General features: G+C 36.3%; 2 protein-coding genes across 5 annotated transcripts in view; one reads left to right on the top strand and one right to left on the bottom strand.

Annotated features, from left to right (window-relative positions):
- Nucleotides 1-6,001, bottom strand: part of Kiaa0825 (KIAA0825 ortholog) — a 62,414-nt gene extending 56,413 nt beyond the window's left edge. The window contains exon 1 of one of the 2 annotated variants that reach the window (XM_028760125.1): nt 5,907-6,001. The gene's annotated coding sequence lies outside the window, so the exon portion shown is untranslated. Of the gene's footprint in view, nt 1-2,630; nt 2,647-5,906 lie in introns of those variants that run through there. The other variant, XM_028760124.1, reaches the window with a different exon arrangement.
- Nucleotides 6,002-6,055: 54 nt separating this feature from the next.
- The window catches only part of Slf1 (SMC5-SMC6 complex localization factor 1), a 74,791-nt gene continuing 53,216 nt past the window's right edge, over nt 6,056-27,630 (top strand). The window contains exons 1-6 of one of the 3 annotated variants that reach the window (XM_028760107.1): nt 6,056-6,188; nt 12,970-13,120; nt 14,810-14,923; nt 15,252-15,327; nt 16,262-16,502; nt 26,600-26,762. In XM_028760107.1, coding sequence (XP_028615940.1) covers nt 14,810-14,923; nt 15,252-15,327; nt 16,262-16,502; nt 26,600-26,762 — 594 coding nt within the window. In that variant the 5' untranslated portion in view covers nt 6,056-6,188; nt 12,970-13,120. Of the gene's footprint in view, nt 6,189-7,056; nt 7,160-12,969; nt 13,121-14,809; nt 14,924-15,251; nt 15,328-16,261; nt 16,503-26,599; nt 26,763-27,630 lie in introns of those variants that run through there. The other 2 variants (XM_028760105.1, XM_028760106.1) reach the window with 2 other exon arrangements.

Raw genomic sequence — 27,630 nt, 5'->3', positions numbered from 1 at the left:
ATATTGTTGGAATGGTAGGGGTGTGAGCAGTGAGTGAGTTGATGTGTGTGAGTAGGACACCTGTAAGTACTGAGGATGTGAAATTCAGAATGCTCACCAGATCTCGAAGCTCCTCTGGCACTTGGCTGAGCCTTTCCACCTCACTACCAACTATAGTGTGCATATGGGAGGCTTTCAGTCAACCCACAGAATGCGTAGGAGTTTAAAAGACTCTAGGAAGCCAAGATGGCTGTCCCACTCACATGTATCGAGGAAAGCCTGCCAAATGCTCCATAGCCTTGCTTGGTTTCACTGTTTTTCTTTTTAAACACATATGTTCTAAAAGAGCATGAAAGTTGGTAATCACTCAAGATCTTATAAATCAACCCACATATATGCATGTATATACATACACACCACACAAATGCACTCACATGATGAAAGATGCTTAAAGTCATGGATTGATGGAAAGCTACTTTATCTCTTTGAGTAGTTCAAAAGAAATTGGCCAAACTGAGTGTCTACAGAAAAGAAAACACCGTGGTTAGGCGACTTTGTGAGGTATTTAAGTAGGGGCTGAACTCAAACTAGTATTTTGGTTGTTTAGCCCTTTATCATATACCACAGTACAGAGAAACCTGCCTTTTCTCATCTCTTATAAAAATACCAGCCATTCAGCATACAATGCGTCTAAAAAGTTTAAATTGTATTGTGCATGCAATGTGTTTTTTCCATTCATACAAGGTACTATTTAGGTTGATTTTTAGGAAGGATAGGAAGAGTATAAAGAGACTAATACACTAACCTTTACAACTTCTGATTTTTAAGTTTAAATATAATCCAATATAATTATATATAAGTTATATAAAATTAAGTATGAGGGGAGTAGAAAGAGGCTAACATCTTATATATATCCCTTTAAATTGTGTGACTTTTAAAATTTAAAAATAATTAGTAAAAATTAACAATTTAATACTATTATTGTTAGTATTCTGTCTAAACTCCACCTCCACAGTTATCTGGTAACACCCAGGTATGCTCCCCCCCACAGTTACCTGGCAACAGCCAGGTAGGCGTGTCTGCTATAAAAGGGGCTGCTTGCCTCTTCCTCTCTCTCTTACTCTCTTACTCTCTTGCCTCTAGCTTCTCTCTGTCCCCTCGCCCTTCCTCCCTTCTCCCCTTCCCTTCCCTTCCCCCTCTCTCCACGTGGTCATGGCCGGCCTCCACTTCTCTCCTCTGTCTCTCCTCTTTCTCCACCATCTTCTCCCACTTCTCTCCCCACCTTTGCCCTCCGCCCTGAATAAACCCCCTCCCCTTTGGAACCGTTTGGTCTGGTGTTGTCTGTTCCAAGCGGCTGCCGAAGTCTAACAATTATATTAGTCATACTATATGTACACATGACCAATGTCATTATTTCTCCTTATTTAATGTTACAAGTGAGTAAATATAAAAGACAAAAGGTTTTATTACAAAAAATTATTTTATACTTCAAAATATCTATTTTACTGTCACTTAGCAGTAGGGCGTCTATATCTAAGTGATGACACCTTCCTGAGACTAAGTAGTATGCAAGCCCTAAAGTTCATCATACAGTAACAAAGTCATTAATATAGGAAATTCATGGAATATCATATAGTAACAAAGTCATTAACATAGGAAGATCACAGAATAAGGAAACAAGTAGGTCACAAGACAAACTGTTGAATATTAAATACTTTTATTTTTAAAGCACACACACACATAAACCTGAAATGATGTAGAAAATATGATGAGTAGGTATCCCTGAGTGGGGTTAAAGAACAGGTTTTCATTTCCTTCTTTTTGGCTTATTTGTGTATGCAAACATTGCTGTGAGAAATTAACCTTCAAGAGAGAAGGAAAACGAATAAAGGAAAATACGTGCCAATTCAACCCTGCACAGCCTTTGGTCACACACACAAATCAATGTATATAGTGAAAAGCCTAATATCTTTAAACGTACACACACTGTGTCTACAACTGACCTTAAACTGCACCTCTGCTTCCGCTAGCCTTCACTGTCATAAGTATCCAAATGACTTATAACTGTTCTCCTTTCTCTACTCTTTCCTTCTTTCCCCTTGCAGAATCCTCACTAAGCCCACACTACTCCTTAGCTTTCTCCATCAAGACTTTCTTCTGTACCCAGGAAGCAAATTCTTTACTCAGCATGCCACTGCCATGGTTTTCAGTAGAAATGTTTGTAAATGACATCTGTAATAACTATTTCTATATATGACTTCATTTCATAGTATACTATAAGGAAGGAGATTCTTCATCCTTATCTAATTGACAATGCGCAGTTATCTCCATCAATATTCTTTTAAAGATTTTAAGCACTTGTATGATATGTATATGGAGTGTGTTGTTTGCATGTATGTATGTGAGTCACATGAGTGCCTGATGCCTGCAGAGCTCAGAAACAGATGTGGAATCCCCTTGAATGTGTTACAGTTGGTTCTAAACCACAATGAGGCTGCTGGAAACCAAGCTCAGGTCCTCTGAAAGAGCCATCTCTCCAGCACCTGCATCAATCTTAAATATCTAAAAGACTAAGGGAGAATATAGAAGTCTGTATTGTTTGAATGTCAACTGTGAGTCAGGCTGAGCGAGCCTTTAGATAGACAACTTACATGATTTTTGTAGTATTCCTGTGGACCCACCATGAGGAAGCAGAAGCTCACAAAGGTCCCCTGACTGCTTGTGTAGATGCTGATTTAAAAGAATAAAAAGAATCATAATTAAAATCCAAAATGCCAAAACTGGAATCTTGTCTATTTCACTACAAAAGCATGAGTCCATATTGTTCCCTGGGGATGACACAGTACACACAAAGATCCACTGACCAAGGTTTTCTAGTATACTACAACTGCTATCAAGTAATATATTATCTATCCAATGAGGGGGTAAAATATCTTTATATACTATAATATACATTATATTGGCAAACTGTCATGTGCTATTTGAGCTCATTGAATATGAGCCCTTAGCTTTTGGCCCATACATAACATGGTACCTTTAAAAACAGCTAGAAGGCAAACTTTTTTCTTTTTTTTATTGGTTATTTTATTTATTTACATTTCAAATGTTATCCCCTTTCCCAGTTTCAAAAGATGTTATTGTTGTTTCTTTCATGAACAGTGGGAAAGAGAAGCCAGAATTTTAGCCCTGGAAAGCTCATCCTGGGAAAATCTAGCTGATGGCCTTGTCTTCTCCAGTTGGTTCCACTACATGCTGTGAGGACTCACTTTGCTGATGTTATCTCTATCTGCTACTATTTGTTGCTTTACTTAGAAGACTTACACAAGGAGTGGGGACCAGGAACTCCAGCTGACTGCCTTAAAGGGCCTTTCACAGTCAGTTTTGCCTAGATGTTTTGAGGACTTAGTCTGATGTTATTTTGCTACACATCTATCTCTTACTATATATTCTTTTACTTTAGGTTGACAAATAATAAACTTACTCATTCAAATCTGAAAGTACAGCTATCCTAGATTACGCTTTGTAGCTAACAAAACATATGCATCAGAGCTTTGCCAGGGCTAAAACCTAACTGGAGGTGATATGACAATTTTGTTAAGATTACAGCCTGGAGATACATTGGTTCAAATCATAGCTCTGGTACTTATTAACTGAATATGAACTTGGACAATGTACAAAGCTACTCCTGCCTCAGCTTTATCATCTGTATAAGAAGCATAATACCCCTAGTACTGTGAGGACTGAAGACCACATTGCAGAGGAGACAGAAGGCAACCAGAAATAGTTGACATTTATATGTAAATATAGACAAATGTGGGTCTCAATAGTTGCTTTTAGAGTTAGCTGGTCCTCTAGCATGCATTTACCTTTGGGTTTAAACAAGAAAATTGGCCAATGATCAGAATCTATATTATTCACAGCTGAAAATTACATAGGTCAATGAACATAGCCTTTAAATCTTGTAATCACCAAAGTTTACTATGTTTAATTATGTTAAAGTACTCATTGATTGACTTCTAATGTGATACATTATTGTATGCAAGACAGAGATGAATGAGTTTTGACCTGTGTTCTTTTTGAAAGATTCCCTCTCTCTCTCTCTCTCTCTCTCTCTCTCTCTCTCTCTCTCCCTCCCTCCCTCCCTCCCTCCCTCCCTCTCCCTCCCTCTCCCTTCCCCTCTCCCTCTATGTGTGTGTGTGTGTGTGTGAGAGAGAGAGAGAGAGAGAAACAGAGAGAGACAGAGAGACAGAGAGATAGATAGAGACACACACAGAGAGATAGTTCACACTCATCCCTTGTACAGATACCAATAAAAGCCAGAAGAAGTCATTGGATCACCTGATGTTGAAGTTATAGAACCATTACAAGCCATCAGATGTGGGTACTGAGAAACAACTCCAGAATTCTAAATGAAAAACAAGAACGCTTCCATCTCTACAGCCTGTTTTGTTGTTTGCTTTTGTGTCTTGTTTTGTTCTGTTTTTGAGACAAGTTAAGATATAGCTCTTACTGGTCCTGAGGATCTAAGATGTGACCTAGTGACTTTGAACTCCTAATGCTCCTGCACCCATCTTCTAAACACTGGACGTACAAGCACATGTCACCATGACAAATGAATAGAGTAATGAGCCAAGTTTCAGAGTCGGAAAGGCGGGAATCTTCAGTCGAGACAATTTTATATGTATATGTTTTGACCTCTCAGTTGCAATATAAAATGTGTGCAGAGAGAAAGGATTTTTCTTTTGTAAGCATTTAAAATGGTGAATTTAAACTGCTAGGCAGAAGGTAGAGACACTTATGAGCATTCATGAAGTGCTATATGAATGTGAGTCACAAATAAGAACAGTGATTTAAAAAAAAAAAAAAGCTAGTTGCTATATGTAAAGAACATCAACTCAACCGGGCAGTGGTGGCGCACGCCTTTAATCCCAGCACTTGGGAGGCAGAGGCAGGCGGATTTCTGAGTTCAAGGCCAGCCTGGTCTACAGAGTGAGTTCCAGGACAGCCAGGGCTACACAGAGAAACCCTGTCTCTAAAATACAAAAAAAAAAAAAAGAAGAACATAAACTCTCCACGAAAGTATCTATAGCTGTTTAAGATATAAGTTAAAAAAAATCATGCTTTCTTAAATATAGTTTTATTCTCAAAAGGCAAAAGGGCACTTGGCTGATGCTTCATGGTCTTTTAATTGAATATATGGCATTTTTCTTTTTAAAAAGATTTGTTCATGCGTGTATTTTATGTATATGGTGTTTCTTCTGCATGTATACCTGCACACCAGAAGATGTCATTGAATCCCATGTTACTACAGTTATAGCCAGTTGTGAGCTGCCATGTGGGTGCTGGGAATTGAACGAGTGACCTCTGGAAGAGCAGAGTGCTCTATTAATCACTGTACCATCTCTCTAGCCCCAATATTGTATTTTTCTTTATGGTAGTTTCTAGACCTCTCTTGGGATTGACTGATTTGGAGAAACAGGAAAAAAGTGATCAATGAATAACAAGGTGATTAGTGAACTCCCCTGAGAAAACTGCATTAGTCAAGAAAGAGTAACATCTTTTGGGTCTTTGAATAAATGAGCATCTTTCCTTGAACTAGACATTTGTCAGAAGCAATTCCTATTTACAACTCCTCTGGGTAACTCCAAATCTCCACCCAAAATTGTCCTGAATTATTCGAAGTGAAAGAAACTAGGAACACTTGGGGACTCAAGATCGACTTCTTTGTTGGCGATAAGTCAAGCAAATGAAGACAGTAAGCCGGATCCCAGGGCCTTGCCAGTCTCAAGGAGGATCAGACAGCAGAGGAATGGATGGGTCTTTAGGGGCTCAACTCCTGTCTGCTCACTTCTCGGTTCCACCAACACGCTGCAGGTAGCTGGCTGGCCAAAAACACCAGGCCGAGAAGAGAGGGAAAAGTCACTTACCAGTCTCCGCCTGCGGCGCGAATCCTGCAAGGGCCTGACGCACAGGCCAGAACCAAATTGTCCACATCTCAGACAGCCCTGGCGACCGCTCGAGAGCGTCACTGACAACCACCCGGAAGTAGTAAACTGCTTCCGGGGACACCAAGCGCGCGGCGGGAAATTATTTCCTAGAACCCAGATTATTGCCGCAGTGAGTGCTACGGTGGTGGTCGTCACCCCTCCGGCCACCACCCGCAGCGCTGCACGAACAAAACAGCCCAGGAGCGTCTGTCGGCCAGGAAGGTAAAGCGCCTCAGCTCGGAAGACGCCATTTACCGCTTTCTCAGGCCGCGCCTCTGACGTTCCGGCTATCCTCGCTGGGCCGCGGAGGCGCTTGGCGCTCGTGCTTTCCACAACCTTGGTTCCTTCAAGGTGAACTCGGGGCTGGCGCCCGCTCCGGTAGCCAGGCCCTCTGACCTCGGCCTGCCCGGCCCCGCCAGGCAGACAGGTCCCTGGCGACCTCCGCAGCGCGCTCAGGCCGCTGCCTGATGCCGGGGCTCCGGGCGCTAGGCCGCTCGCGTCTCCCGTTTCCATAGAACCGCCTAGGATGCCTCACCCGGGTCTCAGTTCGCCTACAAACCTTAGTTTCCGTGAAGGTGGCAGGGATTCCCAGGGGCTGCCTTCCATTAAGAGGAAAATTGAGACTATCTTTCTCTCGAATAGAATTGTTTTTCACACCGAAACGAAAATGAACTTTCATCTTAGGGGTACTGTAGGCTTTGAACAGCAGCGCGCGCACACCTTTCCTAAAGGGAGGGTCTGTGTTCCTGGGGTTCCTGAGCACCAAGACAGCTCTAAGTTGTCTTGCAGAAATGTATTCAACTTCTAAGGTCTGGCTAAATTGACAAACACTGTTTTGCCTTAATACTCCAAATCGGAATTTGGGACCTGTGGTTGATGGAACTTGGTTTTAAATCCCCCTAGCTCTTTTGTGATAAATGACTGTCCTCTACAGAGGGAGAGGGAGGGAGGGGGAGAGGGGAGAGGGGAGAGGGAGAGAGGGAGAGAGGGAGAGAGAGAGAGAGATTGAAAAAATTTCCTTAATATGTTGGAAATGAACTGGATTCACAGTATACAGTTAACATATATTTGTTTCTCTGTCACGACCCAGGTCTTATGTTGGTTTTCAAGTCATTCCTGTGAATGGAATGTTAATTGTTCAGAACATAGCTGATCATTTGGGTAGATTTGTGTGAGAAGAAATTTGATTATTTGTAAGTTAACATTAAGAATTTCTTTTCTCGAGCTAGGATGTTGAAACACTCAAATTTAAATATATCTTATTGTGAGACAGTGTTCAATAAGCAACTAAACTTCTATTAGACCTGTTTTCTAAATCGAGATTTTCTTATGCTTCATTGACTTAGGTGGAGGTCAATTATATAATTTAGAATATTTTTGCTTTTGTAAAGAAGAAAGCTTAGATCATGTTAGTGTATGAAATAATAGTCTGTTGTAATTCCTTTTCATAATCAAAATTAATAGCAGTTAAAATTTCATCCCGTACATTCACAATTTCCATGGCTGCATCTTTGATTTTTACCAAACCAATAGTATGGCCTTACTAATTAGATTGTACTTTCAGTTTGTTTCTTGGCTATATTATTCTACAAATCTTTCCACTGTTTTAAAAACCATGTTAATGAATTCAGTTTTCCGTAAGAGTAAAATAATGAAGCTAAAGGAGACTGAAGAATCTTTCAGAACTGTAGTGGAACATCACCTTTTCTTTTAATCGATTCCAACAAGATTATTTTGAAATTTAAAATATATTATTTTTAGTAATATGTATGAAATTTTTCAATAATTGAGCCAAATATGTTTTGAGAGAAAAATCATAGAAACTTTTACCAAAATAAAAGTAACTCTTTAGAGTATTGCAGAAATATGTGACTATTTTAGATATTATGTTTTTGAAAATGATTAATAATTGTTTAAATTTTTTTCATTTTGTTGCTCTAAATGTCTCCTTACCCACGTAGCAGATTCTTTTTTCATGTGGTATTACCTTCCTGTTCTACTGATAGAAAATAGATTGCTTTGTAAAATTGCCTTGTAAAATTGTTTAAGAGAAGTAGATGAAGTCTAAGATTTAAGCCAGGTTGGCATTGTAGAAATAGCCTTTCCACAGTAACAGACTTATCTTTGAATCTTAGTTTCACTGTTAATACAGATATGAATCCTCAAGGTAGGTTTTATTTTTTCACTGCCCTCAGTACTAGGGATTGACTCAGTATTTATTTTCTTATCTAGCTTAAATTAAGTGTAATTTCCAGCATTCTTACCAGTATCTTGTATTCTTTAATCTGTATTTAGGTAGATATAGTAGATAAATATCTGAAGCCTGTAGACTTGTAGACCACACTAGGTCCTTAATAAGAATTAACTCAATCATTTTAATTAATTAATCTTAGTCTTGTACTTTTCTTACGGAAAGCTGTCGTTGTGCAGTCCGTTTCCTAAAGACTCCTTTAATCCTAAATTAAAAGTTGAGTCCAGCCAGCGCCATGTATACTGTTGGATAGATAGGAACAGCTTTACATTTTTCTTCAGTCTCCTACATTTTTTTTCTTACCACAATCACATTTTGATAATTCTCTTTTGCCAAATTCTCCATTAAAGGAATTAATAACTGTTCCTTTTCCTAGATTCAAGAATATCTCAGAAATCTCATCACTAGAGACTCGGGGTTTTTTGTTTCGATTTATCTTTTGTGTGTTGCTTGTAGATTGAACCTAGGATCTTACACATGCTACGTAGACACTGTAATGTTGAGCTCCATCCCCAATCCCTCCAGACCTCAGTTAAATAGTTAGAGTCATGTTGTGGAAAGGTGGAACAGGAAGTAAGATGACTTCATGTTTACTTTGTGTGTGCATGTGTATATATGTTCCATCTGGGTATTGGGATCAAATCAAGTCTTCATCTCCTTACCACTAACAGAATATGTTTTAAAACAAATTTCAAAGGCCTATTGAGTGATATTAGATCAAAGGTCTGTTTCCTAGGCCAGGATTCCAACAGTCCACCTGAACTTAAGCAATTCAGAGTCAGCAGACTATCACTCCCATAGTATGAGTACTAAGAAAGGAGTGCACGCTATTGTAGTGTAGGTAGTGTAGCAGTGTTGTAAAGCAGAAATCCAGAGCTTTGCCCATACTCAACTTCATTGTAATTTTAACTTTAAATTTAATGTTTTGATTAAATCTTTCAAATTCTGAATTCAAAGCATTGAAATTAACTTTCCTGGAGACTTGTATATGCTTTCTAAAAGACTGTTCAAATAATCTTCAGTAAAAAAAGGTTTTAAATCGAAATATTATAATAAAAACAGAGACTGCTAATTTTTAGTATGTGATTTTAAAGCAATGGAAAAATAATCAAAAATTAAAGTATATACCCAAATTTTGTTATATGCTTGTTTTTCATACACACACAAAACTAATACAATAGTTTTATAACATGAAGAAATTAGAGATTATTTCAATTGCTATATACATGTAGTACTTTTGAAATGTTCTACACTTAGTGTTTGTTGAAATTTAAAAAACGTGTGTGTGTGTGTGTGTGTCTGTATGTCTGAGTGATTATAAAACATTATAGTGCAGACTAGGAAAGATTTGCCCTCACTTGTTCCAAGAACTTTATTAGGCACCTTGGCTTCTTTTCTGAAGCAATTTTTTTAGCCAACTGTTGATCCTACCCCCTCACCTACCCAGCTTGCCTATCCTGTCCCATAGGGTCTCACTCTGTGTCCATGCTGACCTCTGTCTTGTAGTCATTGTTCTGCCTCAGCCTGAAACCTTTGTTTTATTACCTATATTCCTGCCTGATCCTGGTTGTTGTTGTTGTTTTGGTTTCTGGGAATTTTTTTGTTTCTTTGTTTTTCAGACAGGGTCTCACTGTAGCTGTTGTTGGCCTGCAACTCAGAATGTAGACCAACAAAGCTGGCTTGAGTCAGAGATCCACCTGCCTCTGTCTCCCAAGTGCTGGAGATTAAAGCTATACTCCACCAAGCCTGACTGTCTCTTTTCTTTCTAAATTTCCTTTTTAACATATCGTAGCTCCATTCTTCAAACATGTTCCAGTGCTGGCATATTGTAAAGAATTCAAATGTTCTATTTAAAAACATAGGATAGAATATCACAGTAATGAGAACTGTAGGATTCCTGGTGCTTCTGGCTGACACCAACTGTCAAAGAATTTCAGGCATCAAGGATAGGCGGTGGTAGAGATATTTTAAGAAAGTCCACACCACAGCGACAGTTGCTTGCTATGTATAAAGGACAGCTCTGTTCACAGGCACTCTCTCCGTAGTTTTGTGTTTTGTATGGTCAGGGTAAGTACATTTTAAAGAATTATTAGTAGGAAGTTTTTAAAATATATACTACAAAGAACTTTTTTATAACTAGAGATGTAGTGATGTAAATTATTTTAAAGAGAAACATTTAGGTACTAAAAATGAATGGTCTCTTTTATGTGATGTTGTCATCTGTGTTGATGCTTGAAGGTTCATATCTCCCACTCTCTTACCCACGTCAGCTGAGAAGATAATGTAATCTTTCTAGAAATGCCACAAGTATTAACTGTGTTTGTTTGTTCTTTCCTGGTATTCAAAGATCTTTAGAAGTAAGCTCCTCCATACTTCAGAACATGCCACCTATATAAAACTTAATCTTACTTCAATTGCCTTGCTTATTGATAATACATACACACACACACACACACACACACACACACACACACACACACACAAATGCAGAGAAAGAGGTGGGGGAGCTTAAAATCATGACTTCCTCTCAAAACTGGCTTGAGATTTATAAAAACTGGTTTAATACCAAGACAGTATTTATAGACACATTGAGTTTACTTGGTTATTTCTGAAATAATGTATCATTTTCTAAATAAAATTATTAAAGAATTTACTTAGTAATTCCTTTAAGTTTATAAAAAAGTTGCTTTCTCCCCTAGTCACAGGCATATGCTATATAATACAAATGTATCTTATTGCATTAAGAACATGCTTGTAGTATTCTCTTTTAACTCATTGACACATCAGCCTGTTATTTATTGTTCTCTTAATCTTGCAGGATATGGAAGAACTAGCAAACTAGAACTCTTATATATAAAATACATCCATAGTCTATATTGCTATGTTTATGTATACATTAATTGTCCAATGTAGTCATATATATTTAAAGTCATAGGCCATCTTTGTCATGCAGTATGATATTCCAAAACATTACTATGTTATATAAACCTTTACCTCAGGTTAATAACATAATTACAGAAGGCAATTAGACTTGCCTTTCTAAAAACTGCTAGCTTTGTGCATGTCCACAGTTTATAGTTCTTTGAAAGTTAAATAACACACCTCTTGTTTTTCTGATAAATTTGTGAATAAATGTCTTGTTTTCTGATTTTATTTTAAACGTGTTCATATAGTTTATATCAGGATATTGTGTTTTATCATTCTAGTTTCTATTCTTGATTTTACATGAAAAGTTTCTGTTTCATATTAAGTATTCTCAAAATAAGAAAATTACTTTAAAAATACTTTTGTGTTTTCTACTGTTGTATACAGTTGGTCTTATTTTCGTTATTATGAGACATTGTTTAGCAGAAAATGTTGGCTAAATATATGGAGGTGATTATGGCCATTAAAATGTATACTAAGGTTTATGGTTTAAAAAAAGCCATATATATATATATATATAAAATTTCAATACATTTAAATGCTTTAATAATGTATACCTCAAAACAAACATATTAAAATGACACTTAATTCAAAATTTAAAGTAGCAAATACTGATATAAAAAGTATAGAGTATGATAGATGTTCTTTTATTTCTACAGAACATGTAATTGTCATGTAAAATTTAAAGGCAACTTGTTGATAATAGTGTTACAGAAATTTTGTTTTTACTCTTTTTTGATTATTGGAGGTAGGAAGGCATGGGAATTGCTTGCAGTGTCACCTTCATGGTAGGCATGTGCTCGGATCCTAAGCTTCGCCCTGTCCCTGTCCCAATCCCAGTTATTCCCTTAACAGTTTTAATGCCTCGTGTTTTTAAGTTCTAAAAACCACTCTGGCCGGGCGGTGGTGGTGCACGCCTTTAATCCCAGCACTTGGGAGGCAGAGGCAGGCGGATTTCTGAGTTCGAAGCCAGCTTGGTCTACCGAGTGAGTTCCAGGACAGCCAGGGCTACACAGAGAAACCCTGTCTCGAAAAACCAAAAAAAAAAAAAAAATAAAACTACTCTGATTCCTTTCCTTTTCATTATATATTTAAAATAGCCTGGTGACTAGTTTTGAAAACTTTTACTTACAAATATGTAAATAAAAATACAATTTGGAAAATAATGCTATTTTTAAAAATTATAGCTTTCTCATAACTGGCTTTTGAGATCTATAAAAACATTGGTCAAATACCAGGACAACTAATTGTTATAGATATATTGAGTTTTACTTGGTTATTTCTAAAACAATGTATCATTTTCTAAACAAAAATTATTAAAAGATTTACTTAAATAATTCCTTTGAATTAATGAAAGCAACTTTCTCCTCTAGTTACAAGCATATGCTGTATAATACAAATGTATCTTCACTGTGTGGGCTTAGATGTTTTTGAAATTAAATAATGTTTTTTTCTTAAACTACAGTAAAATTCTTTGTAAAATTCATCTATGTTACTAGTCTGTATTTTTTGGTATTGTCACTCAAGTTTTACCTCTATTAACCTTGAAAATAATTTTCAAAATTAATATAGTAAAAAGATCCTTGCTCAAGGAAATATTTGTGTCTTATTGATCATAGAATTTTATAAATATATTTTTTCATTAAATACATGCACATCAGTGTACATTTTATAATCGTGTTCTAGCTAGATCAGTGCCCTGAAACTTAACATTGAAGCATTGGCTTCGTTTGAAAGTCTCACTCTTAAAGATATTTTATGTTTTGTATGTGGAATTCAGTATTTTAGAGACTGACATTGTATACCTGTTGCCTCTTTTGGAGTCAGTTGGCAAATACTGAAGACCGATTTGTGGAGTTCATGGTACCAGCTTCTTTTACTGACTAAGAATGGATTTGAGAGTGGTGGCTTTGATGTGCAGCTCTACTGTGTTCTTTACCATGTGACCTGTGAATTGTGCTGCCCATGCAGTTCAAGAGTGAGTGTGTCAGCATTAATGTGAGCTGTTCTCAGATATGCACATATGCAGACAGATAAGAGACAGGCAGACAGAAAGATAAGTGGGCACATGTGCTCAAGGAGCTTCATCTAAGCATGAGAAAAGGTAGAAAAAGGAAATGTAATTGCTTTACCCTCGTTACACTTTCTCCACTTAGGAGCTTTAAGTATGGAAAGAGAAAGTTTTGTTCTAACCCTGTATAATATTTTAAACATACATGGTTTCAGTCTTATGCCAGAATGCATTTTAACCTTCAGGTGGAGGTGGGACTAGTGTGTATCTGTATTTGTGTGTGCATGCATGTAAATGTGCATATGTGTGTCTTTGAGCACATTCTCTCATGTGTGTGTGTGTGTGTGTGTACATGTGTGTGTAGTTGTTCTGATATGTTATACTTTGGTTCCAGGACTCTTCTCGGGTACTAAAATTTGATCATCTATATCCCCTTTCATACTATAAATCATCTCTCAAGAACTTAAAATTCCTAATGTAGTATATATGCTGTATAAATAGTTATTGCTTTATTTTTATTCTGGAATAGTGTTGAAAAGAAAAAAAAAAAACCTTTAAATCTTAGTTCAACTTCAAGGTTTTTTTCCCCCCAAATATTTTACATTTATATTCTACGAGTATGGAACTCATAGGTGTGTGAGGTCTTATTTTAGTCCTTCAAAATAAAATTCTGTAAAACATTCTTCATTTATTCATTTGTTGAAATTGCTACACTTTTACAACATTTTTTCTAATGTATATTGATTAAATCCAGGGCCATATTCTTGCTTAGTGAACATCCTGTTCTCAACACTTAAAGGTAACTTTGATTTTTCTGAGAAGCAGTTGTTTCTTTGAATGTTGAGAATAGCAACATTTTTGTTCTATGGTATGAGATCCTATTCTGCAGATATTACAACAAAAATGTCAGAGAAATGAAAGTTACTGGATTCCATTTATATGCTGTCCTTGTCTCCAGACAATTTTCTCAAGGTGCTGTCTATCATTCTAACCTAATTTGAGCAAACATATTCAAATTAGAAGATCTATGAATTAGATAACACTTTAAACACAAAGTACTTTGTGAATTGTACTTCATGAGTTGAGGTCCCATGAAAATGAAGTTAAATTAAAACCATGTGGTTTTTCTGTTTACCTTTTGATGAAATTAGTACACACATCAGAAATATATTATACTATATTGACACACACACATATGAGGGAGACTGTGTGTGAAGGGTGGGGAGAAAGGAAGAAATTAGAAATGTAGGTTGGAAACAAAAGTCGAAGTTTTTCTGCCTGTCTCTTGAATTATTTAATATAAATACTGTAGAAATATAAGTTCTATCAGTAACTATGCTCATATTTACATAGGCCCCTATTGTTGTGTGAACAATCATATTTAATGGTGTGATTTAAAGGAAAATAATATAATACTGGAGGTTTTCAATGGTGAAAGAATAACAAATTCACTTTTAAAGTTTTGAAAAATTAACTTGAAAGTGGTTTTTATTGTAGTAACTATATTTAACATTATTTACAATTAAGCTTCACATGTTTAATTCATAATATGTTTCATGGTTTTAGTTTCTGTTTAGTACTCATAATAGAGAAAAAATAAGGCAGCTTTATGCATGGTGTTTAACATCTGCTGTCTTCTGAATGTGTCTGTGCTAGATGGAAGATGGCACCCCAAAACATGTCATCCAGATGACAGGGTTTAAGATGGAAGAGAAGGAGGCTCTGGGCAGATTGCTTTTAAAACTAGATTGCACTTTTATTAAGAGTGAGGTGAGTACAAAACCTACTAAAATGTTCAACATAGAGTTAAAAAATAGAATTAAAATACTCACTAAGAATCATAAAATGGCCGGGCGGTGGTGGCGCACGCCTTTAATCCCAGCACTTGGGAGGCAGAGGCAGGCGGATTTCTGAGTTCAAGGTCAGCCTGGTCTACAGAGTGAGTTCCAGGACAGCCAGGACTACACAGAGAAACCCTGTCTCGGAAGGAAAAAAAAAAAAGGAATCATAAAATGCCCTTTGATAATGTAAGATTAAAAGTTTTTATTAAGAAATTCTCTCTGTAGTAACATTGCTTCATGTGGGTTCTTCCCTCCAGAAATATAAAAATTGTACACATCTTATAGCTGAACGACTGTGCAAGAGTGAGAAGTTTCTAGCAGCTTGTGCAGCAGGTAAGTAGACTCCTTTTCTCTAACTCATAAAAAACTTAATGTTAGAGAAAGAAGCATTTTAAGTCTCTAGAAATATATTATGCTTATAATATCAGATATGCATATACTATTTTTAAAAAGATTTATTTGATTTTTGCTTTAATGATTAAAATTTTCTAACATATATATACATATATATATAAAATAGAAATATTTACTTTGTCAAGATTAAGTTTTAGTTTAGATGTTTTGTCTAAGAAAACTATTTTAACAAAAAGATTAGGACAAGATGCCCAAACCTTAAAGTGTTAGCAGACCTCAGCCCTGTGTCCCTTTATTCCCAGCCATCTCATTACAAATAAGCGTGGTTCAGTCTTCCAGGTAGCACTCCCTCTGTCTGCACTGGGAAGCAGTGTCATCCCACCTCATTCATCTCATCTTTTCTCACCACTGCTATACCCATGACTTTCTTCTATGGTGATTGGTGGTTGTGTCTTACCAAAGACACATATCGATGCATCACTAACTTTTACAAACAAAACTATTCATTATTTCTGATGATTAAAAGATCATTGGTACCCAGATTAAAGAAAAGAATATGTACGCTTCCTATAAAATTCACTAACTCAATAAATTTAATATGACAATACAGTAAATTTTATTTAAATTAGTAAGTTAAATTAGTAATAATAGTTCAAGTAATGTTACATTTCATTTTAAAATTTCAGAGTTTACTTAGTACTACTTAGTATTATGGCAATGTATCATAGAAAAGATTATATACAATGTTCAGTGAAATTGAAGGCCTCTTGAAATTTATTTTAAAAATAATTTTGGCAGTCTATCATAATCTCAAGTACAAAAAGAATGTCTTTTAGTTGTTATTTGGTCTTTATTGTATATCATTTAGCAGAATTAAAATTCTTTTGTGACAGACAATTCATTTGCTTTCTAGGAAAATGGGTATTAACAAAGGATTACATAATTCACAGTGCCAAAAGTGGCAGATGGCTTGATGAAACAACTTATGAATGGGGATATAAAATTGAAAAAGATTCCCATTATTCACCTCAAATGCAGTCAGCACCTAAAAGATGGCGTGAAGAGCTGAAACGGACTGGTGCTCCTGGGGCTTTCCACACATGGAAAGTGGTCCTCCTTGTTAGGGCTGATAAGAGGAGTGACTCTCTTGTAAGGTAGGGTGGATTTCAGAAATTTGAAGCAGTGAAGGATGTCTTGTTTCTATGAATACCTTTTAATAGGTATGTTCAATTATTACTTAAAATGAGATACTTAAGGAAAGTTATTCTTACAGCTGAGAAATTTATTTTTATTTAATAAATTTTTTGAAAACTTTATGCATCAACCCTGCATCTACATCACTGCCACCCATCCAGCATTCAACTCCTCTGCATACTTACTCCTGTAATTAATGCTCACTTCCTCATTATTCTTACATGTACCCACATACACGTGCATACATGCGTATAAAACCCACTGACTCCATTTAGCATTGAACATATGTGCTGTACAGTGTACATAGCTTTATCTCAGGGGAGCCGCTGTGCCCAAGCATAGGAGTTTCTTAGTAAAACAAAATTTGGTTTGTTGTTGTTGCTGTCATCGTTGTTTTGGTTTTTTTAGTATAGCTACATTTTTTATTGGTTATTTTATTTATTCACATTTTAAATGTTATCACCCTTACCTGTTTACCCTCCACAAGCCCCCTACTCTTACCCCCTACTTTCTCCCTCTATAAGGGTGCACTGTCACTTGCCCACCCACTCCTGCCTCACCGCCCTAACATTTCCCTATGCTAGATCATGGACCCTCCACAGCACAAGGGCTTCCACCCCCATTGATGCCAGATAAGGCCATCCTCTGCTACATTTCCAGCTGGAGCCATGGTCCTCCATGTGTACTCCTTGGTTGGTGGTTTAGTCCCTGGGAGCTTTAGGGGGTCTGGTTGGTGTATACTGTTGTTATTCCTGTGGGGTTGCAGTCCCCTTCAGCTCCTTCAGTCCTTCCCCTAACTCCTCCATTGGGGTCCCCATACTCAGTCCGATGCTTGACTTCGAGCATCCACATCTGTATTGGTCCAGCTTGGTCAGAGCCTCTCAGGGGACAGCTATACCAGACTCTTGTCAGCAAGCCTGTCTTGGCATCAGTGTTAGTATCTGGGTTTGGTGTCTGCAGATGGGATGGATTTCTAGGTGGGGCAGTCTCTGGATGGCCTTTCCTTTGGTCTCTGCTCCATTCTTTCTCCCTGCATTTCCTTTTTTGACAGGAGGAATTCTGGATTAATATTTTTTCAGGTAGGTGGGTGGCCCCATCCATCAACCGGGGGCCATGCCTATCCACTGGATATGGTCTCTACAGGTTCTCTCCCCTTTTGTTGAGTATTATAGATGGATTTTGATTATTCTGGTCTCTATTTTAGTTCCATGTTATTTCTTTTCTCCAACTAAGCAAAATAAAAGAAAAAGCACTACTTAGGAACTTTTCATTTTGAAGCATTCTTAAACTTTTGCTAGTTTATTTCATTATCACAGAGGCTAGCTTAGGGTTTATATAGTACTGTCTTTGTGGTTTGTACTATCTCCACCATAGTTTAATTTCACTTTTAAAGATGAAGAATGTTTGTCTGTGAATGTGTGTGTACAGGTACTCATACCCATGCATGCATTTGCAGAAGAGAGCTCATATCTTTCTCATTACTCTTCACTTTATTTTTTGAGACATATTCTCTCACAGAACCCAGGGCTTGTTGATGTGGCTAGGCTCACTGGCTAGCTGGACAAGCTCTTGGATTCCTCTTGTCTCTTTTCTAGTGCTAGACTTATAGGTGTACACCACTATGCCTGGATTTTGATATGGGTACTGAAAATGAAAATCCAAACTCAGTTTGTGTGATGCTTGTGTGATAACTACTTTACCCACCAAGCCATCTCACCATTATTTAAAGGAATATTTTTAAAAGACTTCTGATTGCCTAAACTGTATTTTGAGCTTTTTTCTTTTAAAAAATAAAAATAAAAAAAATCAGGGGTAGAACTTTAAATGTTTTATCTAACTTTATAAGCATTAAGATGCACCCATCTTAAGTATATATTTGGTGAGTTTGGAGAAATTTATATAGTAATGTTAGCCTAACTATATCAAGATCTTTAACATTTAATGGTTTCTTGTATCCTTGTCTTTTAATTCTGGATCATCAACTCCATCAGTCAGTCACTGGTTTCTTCTCTTATTACTATGCTTTAAATGTTTTGAGATTTGTTTGATTGATATACTTATTTAATCTGTCATCATTTGTCTTGTACTATAGTTATGAGATTTATCATTTGTTAATTTTTTTAAAAAATTACTTTTTTGTGTGTTATATTTCACTATATGAATGTATTGTAGCCTATTGTTTATTTACTTTTTGATGGGCATTTGGAAGGTTTTTTGTCTTTACTAGTTAGACTCCTTTTAATATTATTGATCAAAATTAGTTATATAGACATGATTCATTTCTCATAAGAAATATCTAGGAATTAAATTGTTTGCTGAAATGGTACGTTTATACTGAACATTACAAAAAATTTTAAATTTTTTCCTAAAGTGGTTGGGTCATGTTTGCTTACCCTTGAAGAAGCACTGTGGTAGAGTACAGCTATTTGGACTCCTCTTGGCACTATTGCTCATATCAGTGGCTGTGTATATGATCTGTTTGTAGAGCTTGTGTTCTAGGTGGTAATACTCACTTCTGCCTACCATCATCAACCCACTGGTTTGTTACTGTAGCTTTATTGTGATCTTGGAATCAGTTAGCTTGAATCTCCAACTTACATATTTTCTGAAACTTTTTGTAAACCTGAATCTTTTTAATTTCTACATGTTAGAATCAGCATGTGAATTTCAATTAAAAGCCAAGTTGAGGCTTTTACTAGGATTGCGCTTTATCCTTGGTCTTGACTTTGTGACAGTTAAGCTCTTAACATGGTTGATTGTTCCTGTGCATACACTATGTGTCTGTGAAGGGAGTTTTAATGTCCTATAGATTACGTTGTTTCTTTGTTAGATCAGATCTTGCTCTGTTGTCCTGGCCTGCCCAGAACTCATGTTCCTCCCAGCTCTTCTTTGCAAGTACAGGGAAGTCCTGAAGTATAGTCCTGAGCCACAACACTAAGCATATGTCTTAGATTTCTTTGTATAAATTTTGCATCTATATTGCTAAATTTATTGCTTGCTAGTTTTATATTTGGGGCAGCTATTATAAATCACTAAGAGTTTTTTTTTTTTCTTTTCTGTGTCTATGGGGATTCTTGGCTTTTCTCTTTTATTCTGTTAAGGTTATTCTGGTAGATTCTTTATTTTAAAAAACTTTAGAGTGTTCAAGTGTTTCACCCCCCACCCCCTGTGTGTGTTTATATAGTGTTTTCAGTACCTTCCGAGGATTAAAGAGGGCATTGATTCTCTAGAACTGGAATTAAAGACAGTTATGGGCTGCAACAAGGGAACATAGAACCAAAACCTGAGTTCCTTGCAAGAGCAGTAAAGTGCTCTTAACTACTGAACATCTCTCACCACCACTGACTAGTCCTTACATGTTACACCAAATTTTTATTCTTGAGATAAACTACATCATGGTATATTGTTCATTTCCAATATATTACTCATTCTGTTTGCAAATACTTTGTTAGAGTTTTCTGTTTTCATTCTAATAAATGGCTTTACTGCATGTATTTTAAACTTCATGTCATATTTAATGGTGACTTATCTTCCATAATAGTAACTGTAAGTGAGGTGACTGAACTTACAATACGTTGGTAGAAAGAAGTTTTTCGAGGGAACACATTGCTGGTCTGCCTCCGAGAATAGAGAATAGTTTGGCAGGAAAGTAAGCAGGCTTTATGACAGTCAGCAAGGTGTGTTTGAGTTGATGAAGGCTATTATGATTAATCTGGAACTAGATACCATTGCCCAGGTAGTTGACCTTTGGAGTGGATAAGAGAGGTAGGTGCTCTTTTTCTAGTAAACAGAAACTTTTGGGAAATTCCTAAGAAGTGCTGAGTTTAGACTTTATTTACCCAGTAACAATTTATTTACTGAGTCAGAGTCCTTTTATTTAGGACATTGTCTCCTGCACTGTCATTTTTAGGATGGTCTTGGAGGTATCAAAATTTCACCCAGGCCCATTGTTTTTGTGTGTGTGTGTGTGTTCACTTATCTTTCTGTCTGTCTGTCTGTCTCTTATCTCTTTGTCAGCACTCCCTTACAACTTAAAAACAAGATGTGAGATTTCAGTTACTGATCAAATGCAAAGCCCCTCACTTCTTTCCATGATGGTCATGAACTAATGCTCTGAATCTATAAGGACTCTGAACATTTCCGTAAGTGCTTCTCAGCCATTTGTGATTCCTATGTTGGGAATTTTCTGTTATATACTCTATTTTTTTTTTATTGGGTTGTTTGGTGTTTTGGAGGTTAGCTTCTTGAGTTCTTTATATGTTTGGGATATTAGCCCTCTTTCAGATGGGTGGGTTAGTGAATAATATTCTTTCCCAATCTGTAGGTTGTCGATTTGTCCTATTGACTATGTCCTTTGCCTTATAGAAGCTTTTCAGTTTCATGATGTCCCATTTATAAATTCTTGATCTTTTTTTTTTTTTTCTTTTTTTGGTTTTTCGAGACAGGGTTTCTCTGTATAGTCCTGGCTGTCCTGGAACTCACCCTGTAGACCAGGCTAGCCTCGAACTCAGAAATCTGCCTGCTTCTGCCTCCCAAGTGCTAGGATTAAAGGCGTGCGCCACCACCTCCCGGCTAATTCTTGATCTTATACCTGACTCATTGGTGTTCTATTTAGCAAATGTCCCCCCAATGCCCATGAGTTTGAGGCTCTTTCCCACTTTTTCTTCTATTAGATTCTCTTAGTGTATCTTGTAGAGAGCGGTGACAGCATTCGCCATTACAAGATGGCGCTGGCATCCGGTGCTCTCCCAAGTTTACAGGGGAAATGCGCATGTGCAAGTGGTGAACGCGCCAAATCATGGCCCATCCCGGGGCATAATATGCGTTCCTGAGCAAGCAGCCAATCAGAAATGAACACGCCGCTCCAGGGTGTATATAAGCAGTGCCTTTTCGGGGCCCGGGGTCTTCCTCTTCACATCGCAATAAACGCTTGCTACAGAAGGATCCTGGTGTCCACGTGCGTTCTTGCTGGCGAGACGATTGCGCGGGTCACAGTATCTGGCTTAATGTTGAGGTCCTTGATCCACTTAGACTTGAGCTTTGAACAAGGTGACAAATATAGATCAATTTTCATTTTTCTACATATCAACAGCCAGTTAGACCAGCACCATTTATTGAAGATGCTGTCTTATTTCCATTGTATATTTTTAGCTTCTTTGTTAAAGAACAAGTGACCATAGGTATGTAGGTTTATTTCTGGGCTTCAGTTCTATTCCATTGATTGACCTATCTGTCTCTGTACTAATAATATACAATCTTTCTCACTATTTCTCTGTAGAAATCAGGTCAGGAATGGATATTCCCTGAGAAGTTCTTTTATTGTTAAGAATTGTTTTCGCTATCCTGGATTTTTTTGTATTTCTATATGATACTGAGAATTTTTCGAAGAATTGCGTTGGAATTTTGATGGGGATTGTGTTGAATCTGTAGATTGCTTTTGGTAGGATGGCCTTTTTTGCTATGTTAATCCTACTAATGCATGAGCATGAGAGATCTCTTCATTTTCTGAGGTCTTCTTCAATTTCTTTCTTGACAGACTTGAAGTTCTTGTCATACAGATCTTTCTCTTGTTTGGTTAGAGTTACCCCAAGGTATTTTATATTATTTGTGACTATTGTGAAGGGTGGTGTTGCCGTATTTTCTTCCTCAGACCGTTTATCATTTACATAAAGGAAGATGACGGAAATGTATGAGTTAATTTTGTATCCAGCCACTTTGATGAAGTTGTTTATCAGCTGTAGATGTTCTCTGGTAGAATTTTTGGGGTCCCTTATGAATACTATCTTATCATTTTGCAAATAATGATACCTTGACTTTTTCTTTGCCAGTTTGTATCTTCTTGATCTACTTTTGTTGTCTAATTGCTCTGGCTAGGACTACTATATTGAATAGATGAGGGGAGAGTGAGCACCATGTCTTATCCCTGATTTTAGTGGTATTGTTTAAAGTATCTCCCCATTTAATTTGATATTTGCTATTAATTTGCTATATAGTGCTTTTATTATATTTAGGTATAGCCCTTGAATTCCTGATCTCCAATACTCCTAACATGAAGTAGTATTGTATTTTGTCAAATGCTTTTTCAGCATCTAATGAAATGAACATGTGATTTTTTTTTCTTTAAATTTGTTTAAAATAGTGGCTTATGTTAATGGATTTTCTTATATTAAACCATATTGCTTCCCTGGATGAAACTTACTTGATCATGATGAATAACAGCTTTAATGTGCTCTTGGATTCGGTTTGCTAGAATTTTATTGAGTATTTTTTGCATCTATAGTCTTAAGCGAAATTGGTCTGAAATTCTCTTTGTTTGTTGGGTCTTTGTGTGGTTTAGGTATCAGAGTAATTGTAGCCTCATAAAATGGTTAGGTAGTCTTTCTTCTGTTTTTATTTTATGGACTAGTTTAAGAAGTGTTGGTATTAGCTCTTCTTTGAAAGTCTGGTAGAACTCTGCACTAAAGCCGTCTGGCCTTGGACTTTTTTGTGTTGGGAGCTTTTTAAATGACTTCTTAACTTTCCTAAGGGGATATGTGACACCTCTTTAGATAGGTCACCTGCTCTTGATTTAACTTTGGTACATGGTATCTGTCTAGAAAACCATCCATTTCTTCTAGAATTTCCAGTTTTGTTGAGTATATGCTTTTATAGTAGGATCTGATGATTTTTTAAAAATTTCCTCAGTTTCTGTTGTTAGGTCTCCCAGTTCATTTCTCATTTTGTTAATTTTGATACTATGTCTCTGCCCTTTAGTTAGTTTGGTTAGGGATTTATCTATCTTGTTGGTTTTCTCAAAGAACCAGTTTTGATTTTGTTGATTCTTTGTATTCTTCTTTCTTATTCTATTTGGTTGATTTCTGCCCTGAGTTTGCTTCTTTTTGTTCTAGGACTTTCATGTGTGTTGTTAAGTTGCTAGTGTAGGATCTCTCCAAGTTTCTTTAGGAGGGCACTTATGAATTTTCCTTTTAGCATTGCTTTCATTGTGTCCCAAAAATTTGGGTATGCTGTGTCATTATTTTCATTGAATTCTAGGAAGTCTTTAATTTCTTTATTTCTTCCCTGACCAAGTTATCATTGAGTATAGAGTTATTCAGTTTCTATGGATATCTGAGTTTTCTTATTTATTATTTTTGTTGTTGTTGTTGTTACTGAAGTCTAGCCTTAGTGGTGATCTGATAGAATGCATGGGATTATTTCAATCTTCTTATATCTGTTGAAACCTGTTTTGTGACTGATTATATGAAGTTTTGGAGAATGTACCATGAGTTGCTGAGAAGAAGCTATATTCTTTTGTTTTAGGGTGAAATGTTCATTTGGTTCATTTGAAATCCATTTGGTTTATAACTTCTATTAGATTCACTATGTCCCTATTTAGTTTTTGTTCCAAAGTTTCTTCCCCATCTCTCTTGATAACTTTTTGGTTGAAAGTCTGTTTTATTGGAAATTAGAATGGCTTCTCCCGCTTGTTTCTTGGAACCGTATGCTTGGAAAACTATTTTCCAGCCTTTAACTCTAAGGTAGTGTCTGTCATTGTCATTTAGGCATGTTTTTTGCATACAGCAAAGTGCTGGATCCTGCTTGTGTGTCCAGTGTGTTAGTCTATGTCTTTTTACTGGGTAATTGAGTCCGTTGATATTGAGTGATACTAAAGATAGATAGTTCTTAGTTCCTGTTACCTTTGTTGTTATAAGTGGCATCATGTGTATTTGATTCACTCCTTTTGTTTTTGTTGTGAGATTGTTAATATCTTGTTTTTTCTTTGTTGTAGGTACCCTCCTTGTGTTGGAGTTTTCCTTCTAGAATCCTATGTAGGGCTGGATTGGTAGATAGGTATTGCTTAAATTTGGTTTTGTCATGGAGTATTTTGGTTTCTCCATCTATGATGATTGCGAGTTTTGCATGTGTTCTCTTAGGATCTGCATAACGTCTGTCCTGGTTCTTCTGACTTTTAGGGTCTCCATTGAGAAGTCTGGTGTACAGTTCTGATAGGTCTGCCTGTATATGTTACTTGGCCTTTTTCTCTTACAGCTTTTAATATTATTTCTTTGTTCTGTGCATTTAGTGTTTTGATTATTATGATATGGGAGGATTTTCTTTTCTGGTCCAATCTATTTGGTGTTCTATAGGCTTCTTGTACATTTATGGTATGGCCATCTTATTCTTTAAGTTGGGGAAGTTTTCTTCTATGATTTTGTTGAAGACATTTTCAGATCCTTTAAGCTGGGAATCTTTGCTTTCTTCTATTCCTATTATTATTAGGTTTGGTCTTTTCATTGTGTCCTGGATTTCCTGGATGTTTTGAGTTAGGAGTCTTTTTCTTGTTTTGAAATTTCTTTGACCATTTTGTCAATATCTTCTAAGGTATCTTCTCTGCCTGAAATTCTCTCTTTTATCTCTTATATTGTTGGTGGTGCTCGCATGTGTAGCTCCTGACCCCTTTCCTAGGTTTTCCATCATCAGGGTTGCCTCCATTTGTGTTTTCTTTATTGTTTCTACTTTCCATTTTTAGGTCTTGGACTGCTTTGATCAATTCCTTCACCAGTTTGATTGTGTTATATGACAGTCAGATTCTGTCTTCTATCAACGGCAAGAGCGACCTTCTGGTCTTCCCTGAAATGTTACATCTTGGCTTGTAGATTGATGTGAGATCCTGAACCAAATGACTTTGGTTCCTCCTAGCTTCTTCTTGGTTTTAAAAGCAATGTCTCTTTTATCAGGGTACATAGCAATAGGGGTTCCTACCAATTCTTAAAAATCAAGTAGGTTTTCTTTCTACTCTTCATAGAAAAGCAGGCTATTTTTCTCATCTGACTACAGGCAGAAGCTTTATCATTCTCCAGTAGTCTAGAGGTATTTGTGTCAGATTTTTTTAAAAAATATAATTTTTGTGCCTATATTTCAATGGCAGACAGTAGTACCCAGCCCACTACAGCCACCTAGGATGTTTCTCTTTGATTCTAACTTACCCTTTATCATAACTTACCTTTTTCACGAAAGTCCTGTGATTAAGAATGTACAAGTGAAGACATATTTTCTTGTGACAGATTGCCATTGTAATGAACTGTCACATGAGCTATAATTTGCCATTAAATTTCTTTAAAACTTACCTCATTGTTATGTTTTCTTCTGTCTTTTTCTTTTTTTATTTTATTCTGCAAAAGTGAAATAGTTACTGTTCATAGGGCTTATCACTTTTGATTAGCTTAATACCTTGATTCTATCATATGTTCAAGAGAAGGTGTGACTCTGTAGATGATTTGACTGTGTTGCTTTCTAGATCATAAACACAAACAAAAACAGTAATTGGTACTTGGATGTATATGACTATATATAATCTTCTAAGTCCTAATGTAAACTGTTTCTTAATATAAGTTTAAGTGTGTTTTTTTCCTTTGTTTTGTTTTGAATGGTGAAACAGGATCTTAGTTATATCCCAGATTGGCTCAGAATTTATTCATTTCACCTCAGAGTGGCTTCAAATTTAGACTCCTTCTGCCTCTTCAAGTTCTGTGATTCTAGTTATATTCTACAAAGCCTAGCCAAAGACTAGACATTTAAAGGACTTTTAGTAGAGTCTTAGTATCCTTGAAGTTCACAAGAATTTCCTTGGAGGAGTATTTTGCCTTCCATGATGACAGTTTTCTTAAACTTTTTTCATTGTTGTTTTAGTTTTGTTGTGACTTGTTTATATCAACAGCTTCAATATTCATGTTTCATTTTTTAAAAAGATATAATATGAAGAAACAAAAAGGTAGAATAGTGAGATTCTTAAATATTTGTTCTAGACGTCTTAGGTTTTAAGAAAATATTATAGGTGTTACCAGTACTTAGTCCTCAGTGGCCTAAAGGAATGACTGTTTTTTTCAAGAAATTTTATTCCTAACCTTAAGGAAGTAATTTGGTGATTGACTGAATGACCTCAATTTTTCTAATGCTCTTCTCTTTCCTTCCTTCCTTCCTTCTCTTTCTTTCTTTCTTTCTTTCTTTCTTTCTTTCTTTCTTTCTTTCTTTCTTTCTTTCTTTCTTTCTTTCTTTTAACATCTACATTTTTATTTAGAGTTTTGGAGGCTGGAAAGGCAGATGTCATTTTACCGAAAAGTTCTCCAAGTGGGATAACCCATGTTATTGCCAGTAACGCAAGAATCAGTGCTGAGAGGGAACAAGAAAACTTTAAAGCTCCATTTTATCCAATTCAGTATTTAGGAGACTTTCTCTTAGAGGTAAGTAAAATGAGTATTAGACATTTTTGAGTTTCTCCAAATGAATGAAATGAAGATGTCTCAAGGGATAGGTTCTAGGCTCCCCTTTGGATGCCAAAGTTCATAGATGCTCTACTCTCAAGCCTTTTATATAAAATAGCATAGAATTTTTATGTCGTCTGTATCCATATTAAATTATCTCTATATTATTACAATGCCTGTAGGGATGTAAATACTTCATAACCAGCTCTTGTACTCTGTAGAATTATAACTACAAGCCTATACATGTTGAGGAGAGATTGGGTATAATCATTATGTTGAATTCATGGATTTAGACATATAGAAATGGAGGACTAACTATATTAAAATTGAGTTCTAAAGTAATAATTAGTAAAGTAATAATTGAGTTCTAAGTGTAATAATTAGAAACATGAGAATGGTATGTTTTAAGGCATTTATTCTCAATTCTTTAAATACCCAAAAATGTGGGTGTAAATTTGAAAGAAGCTTAGGTATAAACTTGTTTTATTTTCAGTCTTTACTTTTCCATAAATGCTTTAGTGATGTATGCTAAAAGTAGTTTTAATTATTTTACTGTCACACTATAATAAGTAGCATAGAATGCATTTCATAAATTTGAGGTAACTGTCTCTTAGGAAAGAGAGAAATTTTCTAAGATTTGGAAATAATTTGCTGACCTGTTTCCCCTTCTCCCTTCTTTGTCATGTAATACCAATTCTCAAGTTTTTGAACAGGAATCAAACTCCAGAGGGAACTTCTGGTAGATAAGTGAGGATTAGCGCGAGCTTGGGGCTTTGTGAGTGCCATTTAGGAAGAGGCGTGCTCCTTCCAGTGTACCTCATTCAGTGGGTACCATCCCCTGCTAATT

Source organism: Grammomys surdaster, unplaced genomic scaffold (assembly GCF_004785775.1).
Source record: "Grammomys surdaster isolate TR1022 unplaced genomic scaffold, NIH_TR_1.0 126391, whole genome shotgun sequence".
In the NCBI taxonomy this organism is placed as follows: domain Eukaryota; kingdom Metazoa; phylum Chordata; class Mammalia; order Rodentia; family Muridae; genus Grammomys; species Grammomys surdaster.
Note: the sequence above shows the minus strand (reverse complement) of the source record. Positions and strands in the feature narration are given on the sequence as shown.